This window comes from Chionomys nivalis, chromosome 3 (genome assembly GCF_950005125.1).
Source record: "Chionomys nivalis chromosome 3, mChiNiv1.1, whole genome shotgun sequence".
Taxonomy (NCBI): Eukaryota; Metazoa; Chordata; class Mammalia; order Rodentia; family Cricetidae; genus Chionomys; species Chionomys nivalis.
This window is the reverse complement of record NC_080088.1, coordinates 47,941,436-47,958,679: the sequence shown is the minus strand read 5'-3', so window position 1 is coordinate 47,958,679 and position 17,244 is coordinate 47,941,436. Positions and strand designations below refer to the sequence as shown.

General features: G+C 41.6%; 1 protein-coding gene across 1 annotated transcript in view; it reads left to right on the top strand.

Moving 5' to 3' along the window:
• The first annotated feature begins 608 nt into the window (after window positions 1-608).
• C3H3orf52 (chromosome 3 C3orf52 homolog) overlaps window positions 609-17,244 on the top strand; it is a 33,463-nt gene continuing 16,827 nt past the window's right edge. Inside the window, exons 1-2 of the mRNA XM_057764635.1 lie at window positions 609-746; window positions 6,124-6,253. Of these exons, the coding sequence (XP_057620618.1) occupies window positions 609-746; window positions 6,124-6,253 (268 nt within the window). The remainder of the gene's footprint in view (window positions 747-6,123; window positions 6,254-17,244) is intronic.

Sequence of the window (17,244 nt, the reverse complement as noted above, 5' to 3'; positions counted from 1 at the left end):
GGCTGAATCAGCTTGCAAGGGGAATTATGCTGCTGGGTATCACTCATCTTCCTGTGCTCACAACCCAAAAGGCTGCCCGACACACAGAAGATTATTCATGCCTGTTTGTTGATTCGGTAGATGAGCACCCTACTAGACAGTGAGAACTGAAGTAAGTCTCAGCAACACAGTGGTCTGGGAGAAGGCTCACCGGGAACTGCATCCACCCCCACCCCCAGCCCAGCCTATCCCTTCCTTGTCACAGTCCAGCTTGCAATCAGGCCATGTGATCCAGTCTGGGTCCATATACAGGGAAATGCGTCGCAGGCAGCACCCTGAACAAACCAGAAAAACAGCCCTCCTCTGTTCTGGAGCCCAAGGCAGCAGGGTCCCACCCGCAACTACCTTTTTGGGAGTAAGGTCAGCTGTCCAAGGCCAGAGAGCCTCCTCTCACTGGCTTTGCCCTTCCCCTCCACGCCAGCCACCACAGGTAGATCTGGAGCCGCCCCAGGTCTACCTGCCGCGCCAGGTGGGTGGAGCGTGAGCTGAGGACTCTCCCTGTCTTGGACTCTGCACCCTTAGGTGCCTGGGTCTTGCCTCTCGGCAGAGCGTCTGTCCTTTGCGCTGCCATGGAAGAGGGCAGAGCCCCATCGCCCCGGGAAGAGCTGGAGCTCTCGACGCTGGAGCTGGAGAGAGAGCAGGAAGAACAGACACCTCTCAGCGTCCAGATTCAGCCTTCCTCCGCCCAGAGCCCTAGCCCAGCCCAGGTAAGGACTTGGGGCTCTGGCCTGTGACAGCAGGAAAGGGGCCTGACACCGTTTAAGGGTGCTAGGGCTCCTCCCTTCTAGTGTCCAGGACGCACAAAGAAGGGGGCAGGCTAAAGAAAGCAAAAATGCTTAGGCTAGACCCCTCCACTACAGGGACCTCACCTCGAGACACTTTAGGAATCTTGGAGTGGGGGCGTGGCTGCTCCTTTCAATGAAGAGGGACGATTAGGAGGTAGAGGTAGTTTAGAATTTTTAAAATTGTTTTTTCTTTCTTTCGCAAGTATAGAGAGTGATGGATTGAATCCTATACGCTCTCTCTCCCTGTTTCCCATCTCTCCCTCCTCTCCCTTCCCCATCACGACCACCACCACTGGGGGCCTACTGTCTACCACCTCCGCCCTCCCCCACCTTCAAACACACTATTTTCGTCTAAGTTGGTCATTGCTTCCTCCGGAAGAGAGATAGGCAAAGAACACAAGGAGGAAAGAACTGAGGGTTGGCCCTGGCGAATTTACCGGCTCAGAAAAAGGGAAATAATATCAAAGTTTTACCTCAGAAATAACTTTGCTGTCTTTTCATCTCGGAGGAAGTCCTTGGGGGGTGTGCAGGTTGTTAAACTCTTCTGATTCAGCCATGGCAGTGGCTGAACTTTATCCACAGATCAAATACTTGTAAAACACCAGAGAGCTTGAATTCTGAGCAACCTGTCTTCTGAGTAACCCCTAAGGTTAGCTGAGTTTTATTGGGCTCACTCAACTCTCAGGACGCATCATTTTAGCCTGGGTTTTCTCACCCCACTCCACCTTCATCCCTCTTGTGCCCAAGTGCTGATTTTATTTTTTTATTTCTTTTTTCTTTTTTTTCTTTCTTTCTTTTTTTTTTTTTTTTTTTTTTTTGAGACAGGGTTTCTCTGTGGTTTTGGAGCCTATCCTGGAACTAGCTCTTGTAGACCAGACTGGTCTCGAACTCACAGAGATCCACCTGCCTCTGCCTCCCAAGTGCTGGGATTAAAGGCGTGCGCCACCACCGCCCGGCAGCCAAATGCTGATTTTAGTAGAAAATTCAAAGCCTGAAAACTTTACTCTTGGCCCACAGTGATTACTGGAAACAGAGTGGCAATATCTTATTTCATAAGTACCTTGGAGAAGAAGTTGGCACCTTAGGTTTGTATGAACTGGGACCACAGATGAATGAAGTTTGGAAAATATGGCTGAAGGCAAGTGCAGGTAGCCATAGCCAGGAACTTTCTGTATAATTCGCCAGGGCAGGGTCTGAGCATGGGAATTAGAGCTAATTGCCTCAAGTCAGTCAGGCCCAGCACAACCCCAAAGATTTAGTCATTCAGGAAAAAAAAAAAAAAGCATAATCTGGGACAAGGCTGATAACATCATAGGCTCCATGTGCTTCTGGGAGCCCTGGGCTGCCCGTGGACAACAGTTGAGAACATGCTACATCCATGCTGAGTATTAGAATTTTATAATTGCTTAGCACCTGTCTTGTGGAGACTGTGCTTTCAGGTCCTAGTGACTTCCTTGTTAGTCAGATGGTACAGATGCGCTAGACTTCCTTGTAATACGGCTTTGTAGGTCACTAAATAGTAAAGTTTCAGTGACCCATGGAATGGAGTAAAGGTGAAGGGCTCCCCGAGAACTTCTAGGAATACCTGAATGGTGGCATTTTAGCAAGGAGAGGGTGGACAAAACCTCAGCACCTGCCATATGTCAATCATCCTCTGGTTCTGTAGAACAGGTGGAAATGCATTTCAGCATGAGAGGTCAATTAATGGGGCTCAGTAAGGAATGGCTCTCACCAGTCCAGGTTTCAGGTCTTAAGTTGTGTGATAATAGGTTCTGACTTTGATGCTTCTTTAAGTCCTCCTTCTTTCCATACTATATGCTTTGTACCTGTCTTATGTGAAATACCATAACACATAAATGTGGTTAATTATTACCAACTTAGAAGGAGCTGGCCTAGTTACCATAAACAACTTGAGACAACCTAAAATCACCCGACAGGAGAGTCTCAGTTGAGTAATTGTATCGGGTTGGTATACGTTTGCTAGGGATTGTCTTGATTGTCCATTGATATTGCAGGGTCCAGGCCACTGTGGGGGCTACCATTCCCAGGGAGGTAGTCCTTAGGCAATAGGAAAACTGGTTAAGCATGAGTGAGTGTGGGAGCCAGCCAACAGCATTCCTCCATGGACTCTCTTTCAAGTTCCTGCTTGAGCTCCTGTCCTGGCTTCCCTCAGTGATGGCCTGTGGCCTGAAAGGCTAAGCCAAACAAGCCCTTTCTTCTTCCCCTCCACTGCTTTTGCTCAGAGTGTTTATTAGAGTGACAGAAGCGAAACTGGAGTGGGAGAGGAGGAGGGATGCTAGTTTCCACGGTTTGACAGATGAAAGAACTAAGTGAAAAATCTTAGGCTCTGAGATGCAGCCAAACTGCTCAGGTTCTCTTAGTGGAGCCCCCTGAAGTTTGGACCCAGGGATCCAAGGTCTCAAGGTCTATGCTGTCAATCAATTTTAAGAAAATATTGCATTTACTGCCAGTGTGTGTGTGTGTGTGTGTATGTGTGTGTGTACATGTGCCACGCTGCACATATGGAAATCAGAGGATGACTTTCTGGAGTCAATTTTTTCCTTCTACCATGCATGTCCCAGGGATTAAACTCAGGGTGCCATGCTTGGCTGCAAGGGCCTTTACCTGCTGAGCCATCTTGCTGGCCCCTGCTAACTGATCTTATCATGCATAGATAAATACATGTGACCTGATTTATATCATTTCATTTATAGTTGCCTCACTTACAAATTGTATTACTAATAAATACATACAGTTAGGTAATATATTTATTTTTTAAATGACGTATGAGGACCAGCGTGGCAGATCTGGCTGATGAGGGGGAATTGCAGGTGGAAGATGGGCAGGGAATAGCACTGAGATCGTAAGCATCCCATTACTGTAGGTGTCTTTTTGCTTGGAAAAGGTGAGTTAGGAGAGTATGTGAAGAATTTTTCTTCCTTCCTTAATCTAGATTTGGAATGTAGAGGAAAAGGAATGTGAGCCATTGAACTCCTCTTTGTCAACTGTTACCGTAGGTTGATACCCCTGGGCAAAAATTACTAAAGAAATTGTAGGTGATAAGATGATTCTGAATTTCTTTTACGGCTCACCACTAGGGCCCTGACTCAGCAATCTAGAGATGCCTTAAGTGATGGCATCCTCATTGTATTAACAATAACCAGGTAAACTGAGTGTTCTGTGGCAACCAAGGCTTTTTTGAGCTAACAAATTAGCCCAATTACCGTGCATTGTTCTATTGAGTACAAGAATCAACCGATTCTTTTGTGTTCGGATGAAAGCTGTGTTTAGATTTAATGCCACAGTGGAGGTGGAAATGCAGACTCTCTCGTGTTCCCACAGGTTTACCCCTAGTCTTTACAATAACTGCTCTTAATTGAGCCAAGAAGAAGACAAGTTTTTTTGGACCAGAGATAGACAGTCCTGCCAACGTATATGAATGTCACGTGCTTAGTAGCTTACCCAGGGAGGTGGTGAATCTCTTGTAGAGTAATAATAGAAAAGTCTCGGAAATTCCACTGCTGTCTAATGCAATCACCGAATGTAAGTTGGAGTTTGCAAGCATATATAGAAGGCACCTTGTGGAAGAACCTGCCTGAGGCCTCTCAGCAGATCAGTGGTGCACATCAAATTAGATCCAACTAACCTTAACAGCACTCAAACCCTAAGTTGTTGGACCTGAGCCATCACTCTAGGCTCGCGTTTAAGGATCGCTTTCCAAATGCAACAATGTATAGCGATAAGGCTTTTGGAAAATAATTGGATCCTGAGGGATTTGAATTTACTTACGGGCTTGTCTGTTGCTCAATTCATATTTTTTTCTTTTTTAAAAGTTTTTATTTATGTGCATTGGTGTTTTGCCTCTATATATCTGCATAAGGGTGTCAGGTACCCCGGAATTGTAATTATGAACAACTGTAAGCTGCCATGTGGATTCTGGGAATTGAACCCGGGTCCTTTGCAAGAACAGCAAGTGCTCTTAATCCCTGAGCCATCTCTCCAACCCCAATTCATAATTTGATGGCATGATTGGGAAATACTGGATACTTTAGGAGGTAGAGTGTACTAGGAGAGTATTCTTTGGGGTTTGTCCCGGAAAGTTATGTTTTGTGCCCAACTCGTTTGACATATTTTCTCTTTGCTTTCTGATTTCTATGAGGTGAAGACCTCACATTCCCTCAGCTGTGGTATTCTGCCATGGAGTTAGCTGACCATAGGCCCAAACCATGAATACCAAATATTAAACCATAGACCAAATACATCTTTGTGATAAGTTTTGTTAAAGCTAATACTCAGCTGCTTTGCCATAGGTGCTAGCTTTTCGCTCTGATCTCAATTTTCTGTCTCTTTTTGCACCTCATCACAATCCTTAGGTAGTTCTGTTATGAATCAGCAAATGCTGTTTTCTGGGTTTTTAATACCTTCAAAACCCCTTTCTTCTATACACAATGACAAATATCACATTGCCATTTGTACACTAAAGTTTGAAATGTTGATTTTATAGAAGCAGAGAGCAGAAACATCATTATCCCAGCAAGGGAAAGGAACGGCGGGATGGGGAGCAGGTGGTCAATAGGTATAGACAGAGTAAATGCTTCACAATGTTCTGTGGCACAGTAGAGAAATGATGGTTGACAATGCCTTGTACATTTTAAAGCAGGTAGTCAAGAGGAGTTTACACGTTCCTAACACAAAAGAAATAATAAACATTGGAGCTGATGGATCTACCATTATACCTGACACATGGGTTTGGAACTATCTCACTGAACTCCATAAATATATACAGTTTTTGTGTGAATGATAAATAAATACAAGCCAGGCAGTGGTGGGACATGCCTTTAAACCCAGCTCCCAGCACTTTGAGGGCTTGAGAGGCAGAGGCAGGCAGATCTTTGTGAGTTTAAGGCCAGTCAGGTTTACAAAATAAGTTCCAGAAAGTCTGGGCTGTTACACAGAGTAACCCTGCCCCCCCCCAAAAAAAAATCAGGAAAGGAAAGAAAGAAAGAAAATGAAGAAACAAATGAAAGAAAAGAAAAGAAATACAAAATTTTAAAACTCCAAGAAGAAAATGCTGTCTCCAGTCTCCTGTCTCTCTTCAGAACCCCCAGAGGGCCTTTAACTAACTTCCTCTTGAGGCTCTATCTTGCCCTGTTCTTAGTTTGATTCAGTGTAGTATAACCCATGAGGTGAAGAGCCAGGCGACTGATGATCTTAATTCTGCATTACTGGTCTCTAGCTGGACTTTGATACTATTTGTTGAAACCTAATGACTACCTCATAATCTCTCTTTACTTTCTAGAGGGTCAAGGAAAGTCCCTGGAGTCCCTGTAACAAGACGGTGTTTGGACAGTGTAGACTGTGGATGGTCATTGTCACCATTTTCCTGTGTTTCGTCGTAGTGATCACTATAAGCTTATGCCTTATAGGAGGTAAGGATTCCACTGACTCTCTTGACACACTTGAAGACCTTGTCAAAAGCTGTGGCTTACACTGAAATGGAAAATGTACTCATTGTTATTTTACTATTTGTAGCATGAATTGAAATAAGGGTTGGGCAACTGGGCATGATTTACACCTGTAATCCCAGTCCTTGAGAGGCCAAGGTGAGAAGGCCTCTCTAGTTAAAAACCAGCTTGGTCTATATTGTGAGATTGAGGCCAGCTAGGGGGTACCTTGCCTCAATAAACAAAAATAGAAGCTAAAATCAAATAGAACAAAACTGGCTTGGAATAATGTTGTGTGAGTGTAAGATATATACATATCTTTTTGTGTGTGTGTGTGTGTGTGTGTGTGTGTGTGTGATATGTTGGTATGTGCACATGAGTGCAGGTGCCGCGGAGTCCAGAAGAGGGTGCTGCAGCATTTGTAACTGTAGAGACAAGCTGTGAGCTGCCCTGTGTGGGTGCTGAGAACTGAACATGAGCCCTCAGAAGAGCCCTAAGCACTCTTAACCCTCAACCATCTTTCTGCTGCTTAAAATTTGAACTTGAACACTAATCTACATTTTATTACCTTTTAATACCTGATTGTTTTAATTTTCTTATAATTTGTTCAGTGAAATAATTTTGTATATTTTGTACTCACATGATAAATAATAAATAATATATTTGAGAGAATCAAAAAACATCTTTACTGAGGTATGTAGCAATAAGCCAGTCACTCTCAACCTGTGGGTTGTGGCTCCTTTGGGGGTTGCATATAAGATATCCTTTATATCAGATATTTACATTATGATTCATAACAGTAGCAAAATTACAGTTGTGAAGTAACAACAAAATAATTTTATGGATAGGGGTTACCACAATATGAGGAAATGTGTTAAAGGATCAGAATTAGGAAGGTTGAGAACCATTTATTGAATAAGCTGTCACTATTTTAACTTATTTTAGAAATAACTATTTTTTGTTTGTTTGTTTGATTGGCTTTTTTTTTTTTTTTTTTTTTTTTTTGGTTTTTCGAGACAGGGTTTCTCTGTGGCTTTTCTCTGTGGTTTTGGAGCCTTTCCTGGAACTAGCTCTTGTAGACCAGGCTGGTCTCGAACTCACAGAGATCCGCCTGCCTCTGCCTCCCAAGTGCTGGGATTAAAGGCGTGCGTCACCACCGCCCGGCTTAGAAATAACTATTATATCTGTGTTGAATTTGTCTATGAAACATATTTGCAGGACACTAACTATACACTTTATAAATCATATCTAACTTTATGGCTTTGTGCTTTGAATTAAAAGCGACACAGTTTAGTCATCCCCTTCCTATTATTAGGAATGTTCTTCTTCTCTTTTCTTATTTGCACTTTTAACCTGAGATCAGAGTTTTATATTCTAGCCCATCCTCATGATTTTAATGTTATATTAAGATAATTTTTACAGGTTATTAAAATGTTTGTGAACAGAATATATAGTACATATAGTCTTCTATGCAGTGACTATAGTATATTTAGTTTTCTATACAGTGATTATAGTGTATATCGTCTTCTATACAGTGATTAGTAATACAGTCCTCTATACAGTTATTACAGTACATGTAGTCTTCTCTATAGTGATTACAGTATGTATAATCTTATATAGTGATCATAGTATATATAGTCTTCTATATAGTGATCAGCGTATGTATAGTCTTCTATATAGTGATCAGAGTATGTATAGTCTTCTATTTAGTGATTATAGTAAATATAGTCTTCTATATAGTGATCAGAGTATGTATAGTCTTCTATATAGTGATCATAGTATATATAGTCTTCTATATAGTGATCAGAGTATGTATAGTCTTCTATATAGTGATCATAGTATATATAGTCTTCTATATAGTGATCAGAGTATGTATAGTCTTCTATATAGTGATCATAGTATATATAGTCTTCTATATAGTGATCAGAGTATGTATAGTCTTCTATATAGTGATCAGAGTATGTATAGTCTTCTATATAGTGATTATAGTATATATAGTCTTCTATATAGTGATCAGAGTATGTATAGTCTTCTATATAGTGATCAGAGTATGTATAGTCTTCTATATAGCGATCATAGTATATATAGTCTTCTATATAGTGATCAGAGTATGTATAGTCTTCTATATAGTGATTATAGTATATATAGTCTTCTATATAGTGATTACAGTATATATATTCTTCTACAGCATTTTAAAGTCTTTAGGTTGTTACTATTTTAAAAATTATTCCCTGAAGCTTTAAGATGCTTAAAGATATTAAACTACATGAGGTAAATAATTTTTACATCAAAATAGGGGGTGGAGGGAGAATTGTTTTACTAGTACATGGCAGTGGTTGAGGGGACGGGTGCACTCATCCAGAGCTGGGGTTCTTCTAATGTGCTACCTTCAAGAGGTCTGAGTCTGGTTCTCAGTGGTCACAGAATGTCACAAGGACAGGGAGCTCTGAGTATCTCCAGAGGGAATCTTGTACACTTTTTCCCAGAATGCCAATTTGCCTGTTCCTTTCTGGAAGATTTTCACCACCTTTGAGTTTCTCAGATAAGCACCCTGTCTACTCAGTTGACATTGTTTAGGTGAGATGGGGACATCTTTGAGGCTGTGAGCTTATTTTAAGCAGGGAACATCTCTGAGGTGTGCTGTACCTGCTCCACCACGTTGAGGACAATGGCTTTGTTGTGATTAGCTGTCTCCACATCAGCTGGCAAAGGTGGATGCTGCAACCAAAGCTGAGTCACACAGTCTCCTCCCGTCTCAAGTGCCTGGTGCAATCCTGAAGCTTGACTGATTTGCCTGGTAGCAACCAAAGAGCTAGTCATACAGCAGATGGTTTAATATTCAGGGCTTGAAACACAAGATTGGATGTCTATCTATTCTTTAGAAATCATCTTACTTCAACCACAAAAAGCTATCTACAGAGAGTTATTCAGTTTCCCATGGAAGATTTTTTGGGAGATGTGAAAAGCCATACTATAAAATTCCAAAGTAACTATTTAATATTATAGTGTAAACTTTAATTTGGTTGTAAATTTGCATTTTAACATATGCTAAAATTATAAAAGAAACCTACAAAATAAATACCTTTTTCCCTCCTTTCTGGGAAGTACTTATTTTACATGGAATCTTTCCTGTTGGACTCTAAGACTTGCAGGGAGAATCATGATAGACTAAAAAAATGGAAACTACTGCAAGGACTTTGAATTAGAAAATATTACATGTTCAGTTAATGTGCCAGCTGCATTTTTGTCACCTTGACACAAGCTGGAATCACTGGAGAGGACTGAGCCTCAATTGAGAAAATGCCTCCATAAGATCAGGCTGTATGCAAGCCTGTAGGACATTTTCTTAGAAATTGATGGGAGAAGCCGGGCGGTGGTGGCACACGCCTTTAATCCCAGCACTCGGGAGGCAGAGGCAGGTGGATCTCTGTGAGTTCGAGACCAGCCTTGTCTATAAGAGCTAGTTCCAGGACAGGCTCCAAAACCACAGAGAAACCCTGTCTCGAAAAACCAAAAAAAAAAAAAAAAAAAAAAAAAAAAAAAAAGAAAGAAAGAAATTGATGGGAGAAAGCCCAGAAGAAAGCAGACTAGCTAGCAGTGAGGAACAAGTCAGTAAGCAGCACACCTTCATGACCTCTGCTCTTGTCTCCCAGTTCCTGCACTGACTTGACTTTCTTCAATGATGAACAGTGTTATGAAGGCATAAGCCTAAAAAACAAAACAAACAAACAAACCCAAAAACATTTTTCTTGCTTTTCATGCTTTAGGTATGGTGTTTCATCACAGCAACAGCAATCCTAATGAAGACACTAACATCTATGATTAATACTTTGTTATATTTTCTTATCTCTGATTTGTATTTCGAAATAATCTGAGATCAATTTTGAAGACAGTAGCCTTTCTTGAAGGTTTTTAGATCACTTTGATAATATTTTGCTGAGTCACTAAAAATTCAGGGCTAAATTTGAGTGGGGTCGTTGTAGACCACAATAGATTAAAAAGGAGTGAGAGAGCAGTCTGCCCTCTGTGGTCGTGCTAGCCACACCCAGAGCTGCTCTGCTAGTAGTTCTGGGATGACAACCGGCAATCATCAGCCACTGCCCAACTGCCAAGCCCACTGATATGAATCACACACACATTTGCAGAACTTAAGGCACTGTTTGGGAAATAGGGGAGAGAGAGGTGTTGGTCAAGATTGAGTGAGACAAAAAGGTTCCTCAGTATCCATATTGCCCAGTCCCTTCCCTAAGCTTTCTTCTCTCAAATCTCTGGAACTCCAATCTCAAGACTCTTTAGATCCCTGGCAAACTGGACATTGAGGTGGAACTAACTATGCAGTTGGAATGGATGTAGAAAAAGTGAGCACACCTTGCACACAAAGGGAAACTAGCTGAGCAACAAGGAACCCATGGCAGGGCGTCAGGTGAAGAGGTGTGATTGTCATTGCTAACACTCACCTGTATGTGGTGATATTTAAGGCAAAGTGGTTGGTTTTATGTTTGTTCTCAGTCCTCTGAAGACTGAACACATGTTATTGTCTAACATTTGGAGTGGCCTCACCTCCTTCTCTACTCTGTTGTGCACTGAAATGATGGGTAATCCAGAGTCGCAGCTCACCTGCATACATAATATGGACAAGACGCCATCATGCCACAAGATTCAGCTGACACTGACATATTTTTTCTAAATTGGCAATTTTATGGGTGGAGACTAGTGAAGCCTGTTGAATTTGGGGAACTAACTGATTTTGTACCAGCTCTGGAGAGAATTCTACTAATGGACAATTGTAGTAAGGAGGCCTCTTACTTGTCCCAGCTGTTCAAACCTGAAATAACCACACAGAAACTGTATTAATTAAACCACTACTTGGTCTATTAGCTCTAAATTCTTATTGACTAGCTCTTACATATTTGATTTAACTCATCTCTATTAATCTGTGTATTGCCACATGGCTGTGGCTTACCAGGTATAGTTGCAGCATTTGTCTCAGTGGGGCTACATGGCTTCTCTCTGACTCTGACTTCTTTCTCCCAGCATTCAGTTTAGTTTTCCTCATCTAGCTCTGTTTTGCTCTGCATTGCTATAGGTTCAAAGCAGGTTCTTTATTAACCAATGGTATTCACAGCATACAGAGGGGGAATTCCACATCAGACAATTTCCTTCTCCCTGAAGAATTATAAAATCTTTGGTGTGAAGGGTAAAGGGTGTCTTGAGCACTGTTCTATTGCTGTGAAGAGATGCCATGTACAAGGTAACTCCTAGAAGAGAAAGCATTTAATTGGGGGCTTGCTTACAGTTTTAAGATTTAGTTCATTATCACCATGGCAGCATGCAGGCTGGCATGTTGCTGGAGGAGTAGTTGAAAGCTAATCTTGATCTGGGGCAGAGAGTGAGAATGAGAGAAAGAGACAGAAAGGGGGGGCGGGGAGAGAGAGGAGTGGGGAGAGAGAAGGAGAGAGACTGGGCTTGACAGGGGCTTTTGAAAACTCAAACCCCACTCCCACTGGCACATTCCCCCAACAAAGTCTCACTCTAAAAGGCCACAGCTCCTATGCCTTCCAAATGGTTCATCAAATGGGTGCTAAGCATGCAAATATATAAGCTTATGGGGGCCATTCTCATTCAAACCACCGTGCCACGTGGGGGATGTGGAGAACATCTTCCTCTTTCCCTCTGAGTCATTTTCTTTGTGGATAATTTGGGAGACCACTCAGGCACCTTCAAGGGCTTCCTTTCACTCGGGACCCTGGTTAGAAAAGAGTAACACCACACTGTGGTATGCCTTGTGACAGACAGGTGCATGCTTAAACGTGATGCCAAGTTAGAACAGGCTGAATGACCCCCACATGACCTCCCCCAGCATTAGAGCTGGTCAGGGTCTTAGTTTGCAGGGCCTTTCCTAGAAAGGAATGCTGTGACACAATTGAAGCAGAGACTTTCTAGGCCATGCAGCCTTGAGTGGATTACTGAATTCTTCAGCAGAAGGTGAGACTTTCATTGTTTCTGGTGTCACATGAACCTGACATACTGTTTTCACAGGGAGATACTTCCTGGTACAGGTGACTCAGGGGAAATCCTTGGCAGCTGTCACCTACAAAGGTCCCTCAGGGCAGAAACTTAATTGCTATTTCCTAGACCCACTTTCTTAAAGTTACTTCACTTTTTTGTTTTTCAGTCTTTCCACCAAATCTTTGGAGATTTTCCACCTTCCCGAGACTCAATTCTTACTTCTCTTCCCTACATAATATCCCATGCATCCAAAGGGTCTTCTAAGTGAAGTAGCCTCATCTCTCCTTCATGGGAGTTGCCCTGTCATGGAAGTATTGTTTTTTTTCTCTCTTCTTTTACTGAGAATTTAGAGGTGGGTCTGCCTTTGGGTCCTGCTCTCTGAATATTTTCAGACCTGTTTTGTAGTCCACAGTTTTATCATACCAAGTGGACTAGCAATTACTTGATTGTGAAGTCTGACCTTTATCCTCCTTTGGTCCTATTTGTAGCTGTCATCTCTATCAGTTGTGTTGTACTCCCTGAATCTCTAGGACTCCATGACTATATATATATATATATATATATATATATATATATATATATATATGCACTAGAGAATGCACACATATGCACTAGAGAATGTAGAGTCCTATATGTTAGGTAAATGCTGCAGCACAGAGCTACTACATCTTCGAGCCCTTAGTTCTCTGTATGTTTGTCTCTGTCCCTGTCTCTGTCTTTCTCTCTCTCTAATACAGGATCTGTAGCTCTTGCTGGCCTGGAACTCACTATATAGACCAGGCTTGTTTCAAGCTGAGTTCTGCTTGCCTCTGCCTCCCAAGTGTTAGGATTAAAGGCATGTGCCATCACAGCCAGTTGGTTGCCTTTTTTTTTTTTTTTTTCTGAGACAGGGTCTTACCAAGTTGCCCAGACAGATGATCCTCTTGTCTCAGCCTTCTGAGGAACTGAGATTATAGACTTGTGGGTCTCCTTTGGGTCCTGCTCTCTGAATACTTCTAGACCTGTTGTGCCTATTGTCCATAGTTTTATCATACCAAGGTATACCATCCTCTAGTGAATATGTGTGTATGTATGCACGTAGTCATGGAGTTCTAGAGATTCAGGGAGCACAACGCAACTGATAGAGATGACACTACAAATAGGACCAAAGGAGGGTAAAGGTCAGACTTCACAATCAAATAATTGCTAGTCCACTTGTTTGGAGCTGGGTTATTTTTGTTACTTTTGCTTTCAGTATCTGCACTGTGAGTCTATGAGGCTTTTCTTTAACTCTCTCACCTTTCATATTCTTAATTTTTCTCACTTGGAAAGCTCCATTGATAGCATGGGCAGCAGCCTGCCCTTTGGGAGAGAAATTTGGTGCACACCTTCTCAGGCTGCTGAGTTTTAGAGATGTTCTTTGTTGTGAGGAGCGGCGTGCCCACCACCCAGCTAGCTTTACCTGAAATAATTACACGGAAACTGTATTCTTTTAAACACTGCCTGGCCCATTAGTTCCAGCCTCTTATTGGCTAGCTCTTACATATTGATCTAACCCATTTCTAATATTCTGTGTAGCACCACAAGCTGGTGGCTTACCAGGGAGGATCTTAACCTGCGTCTGTCTGGAGTGAGAGAATCATGGCGACTCACTGACTCGGCTTCTTTCTCCCATCATTCTGTTCAGTCTACTCCGCCTACCTAATTTTCTGTCCTATCAGGGGCAAGCAGTTTTCTTTATTAATTAACCAATGAAAGCAACATATAAATACAAGACCCACCTCCATCAGTTCTTCATAAGATATCTCCACTTAGAAAGAACTTTCACCATTTCCATCATTATCTATGTGAAACTAGTATACATTTATATTCTCCCCCAGTCTTCTTGGCTTACTGTAACAAAATGCCATAAGCCTGATCACCTTAAACAATAGAAATTGATTACTTATAACCAGAGTTTCAGAGGTCAAAGTTCAAAGTGTCAGAAGATATGTTAATTAGTAGTGATCATTTTCTGAATGGTAGCTGACTCCTTATAGCCTTTGGTTAAAGGGACTAGGCAGGTCTCTGGGGCTTGAAAAAAAAAGACAGTAATCTCATTCATGCTGATAAGTTACACTAGTAACTAATTTCAACATTTGAATCTGGGATTACACACACATTCAGAGCACAGAATAGCTCCTCCCTTATCACTTTTTAGAGCTTCAAGGTGACTGGGGAGACCAAATACTCTTGCTTTGCTAACATGGGAGTATGTAGCTTTAGACAAATTCTCTAATCACGTGGACTTTTTATTTTTTAATTTTTTTACATTAGTAAAATAAAAATGAAATCTGAATTTATTAACGTACCTTGGTCAGAATACATATTAACCTATTGACCTGAATAAAAATATACATTTTCTTTAAGCCTTTTAAGATAAACACAATAGCATTGAGCTCATGGGAATGATATGAGGTAAAACCTATAAAATGGTAGCAGGCTCTTTTATTTAATGATTACTAGAGTGGCTGTTCTTCTTGGACAGGTTTGATACCATAGAGCCATTTTGGTTTCTTCTCGCCTTTCCCTAGGTAGTAACCAAATCTTCCCAATCATACCCTAAAAACGACAGTCCCTGACACTGTGGTTTTGTGCTGTATAATTTATTTGCATTTCTCTTCATCTGCACCTACACTTGCAACACTGGTGTTAATATTTCTGTTGATTTAGGTGAGCTCCTCGAGATCAAATGACTAGTAAGTAGCTAGTCTGGCAAGAAAACCCAAGTCTGTTCAACTATAAACCAGCTCTGTCCTCTGTCCCTCTTTCCCTCCCTCCTTCCTTCTTTCCTGCACTGTCAGGCAAAAGAAGTTTCCCAGTATTGTACACAGCAGCCTTGATGTCTCCAGGCTCTTCTGGTCCCAACTGATCTGAAGTGTGAGTTCTGGCACAAGCACATCCTCTAGCTTCTTCTAGAGAGGCTCCTGACAGCGCTCTGTCAACCTCCTGATGTCACCTAGCATTTAGTAGCTCCCTCTTCAGCTTCAAGTCTTACGTCCAGCTGAAGATCTATATCATGTTCCTCCTACATACTGGGAAAGTCATTCCATGTCATCTCCGTGGAAAGCGTTGCTTGGATCAACTGTCATTAGTTGTACAAAAGCTATTCTGACTGGCCAAGTCTGTTATTATTTTTATTTTAATGAACACAATGGAAAGCCACGTCTCTGTCGAGATTGAATTCTTTCTATGCTACAAGTTAAGTGAATGTCATCAGAGACGGTACTAGAGAGTTCATTTTGAACTCGCTGTGTCTTCGTGGCATCTTGAGTATAGCATTTAGTTATTGGAATTTCTAACACATTTTGCAGCATCCCTGTTCCTTTCTGAGTCACTGAGAGATGACTGTGTGGTGGGTAGAGAGCTCCCAGATATCCATTGCAGCATCACTCAGTCAGGAGCCGTTGGGAGGGTTTTTCAGTTCTAAACCATAACAGATGATATGACGAGTACTTTGGATTTTTAGGTTGATTTACATTTTTTTGTAGTTTTTATCTTCGGGGGGAATAAGATGGCATACATTTTGAAGTTAGACAAAAAATATTCAACAATATTTACAACAAATAAGAATTCAGGTCTCACCATCCATGTGTGAGATTCCCTAAAATGATTATTCATGGCATTTTTAAAATTATGACTACCTACTAAATAAAGGCTTTTATTATAAAAGAATCCACAGGGGTTTAGGATCAGGTTTTAGAGTTCTTTCCCAGTCGGGGTACTTGGGACTCAAGTTTTACAGGAGTGCAAAATCCATCTGGATGCCCACTAGATACTTAGTGCCAAGGCTTTCATTGGGTGTTGGTTACATAGCCTCTGTCTTGAGTATACCAAATTTATAGACTCTCAAAGGAAAAGGAGATGTTGACTATACTGTTTATACAAGTGGATGAGGCACAGTGGTCACCCTTATGAGTCAGGGGTTGATGGGAATCTTTTTCAAATCCAAGCTCCAGATGCTAGCCAGAAGTCACCCTGAGCAGGCCTTTCCAAGGCTGGTAATCTCAGGACAGCTTTGCTAATAATTATGAATTAAGAATTATGGACCATTCTTGCACTTAATTCCTCACAGTACTGTCTCCTTGAGAATAAATGTCAGAGTTCTTTTTATTTTATTTTTTAGCATTTAGTTTTTCCAGATAAGGTTTCTCTGTGTATCCTTGGCTATCCTGGAACTCACTATGTAGACCAGACTGGCCTTGAACCACAGAGATCTCCCTGCCTCTGCCTCCTGAGTGCTGGAACTAAAGATGTGTGCCACTGCTGACTGGCAATTATCAGAATTCTTCATGTGCACACGTGTGCGTGCGTGTGTGTGTGTCTTTGTAAACCAGAGGATAGCTTTGACTGTTATTCCTCAGGGCCCTCCATTTTATTTTTCAGCCGGTCTTTCACCTTGGTCTCAGACTCAGTAAGTATGCTAGGCTGGGTGGCCAATGAGCCCTGCAGCTCTGCCTGTCCCCTCCTGGAACTGAAATTAGAAGTATAGGCCATCATGCTGGGTTTCTTTGTTTTCTTTTATAGTATGGTTCTGTTTATTTAAAGTTCAAAATAAGCAAAGCTAATCTATGATTATTGATGTCTGATGTCAGAGAGAACATTCCCTTTTTGGTGGGTCACTGTACAGAAGTTTTTTTCAGGTGTAAGTGGTAGTTTTTTTTCAATTTTAATATTTCTATCAATTTTATACGATATAGTTTGATCATATTCACCTTCCCTCTTCCTTCTAACTCCTCCTAGATCCATCGCTGTCTCCCTACCCTTCCCAACTCCATATCCTTTTTTGTTGTTTATTTGTTTTTCTAAACGATCTATCACGTCTAATTCGTGAAGATCATATACTCCTAGAAGTGGGACCATCTCCTGAAGCATGTTTGACTTACTTTGGGCTATATCTTAAAATACTCTTTCTCCTAGTGGGGGGCTGCTCCTGTCCCTTGCAAGTT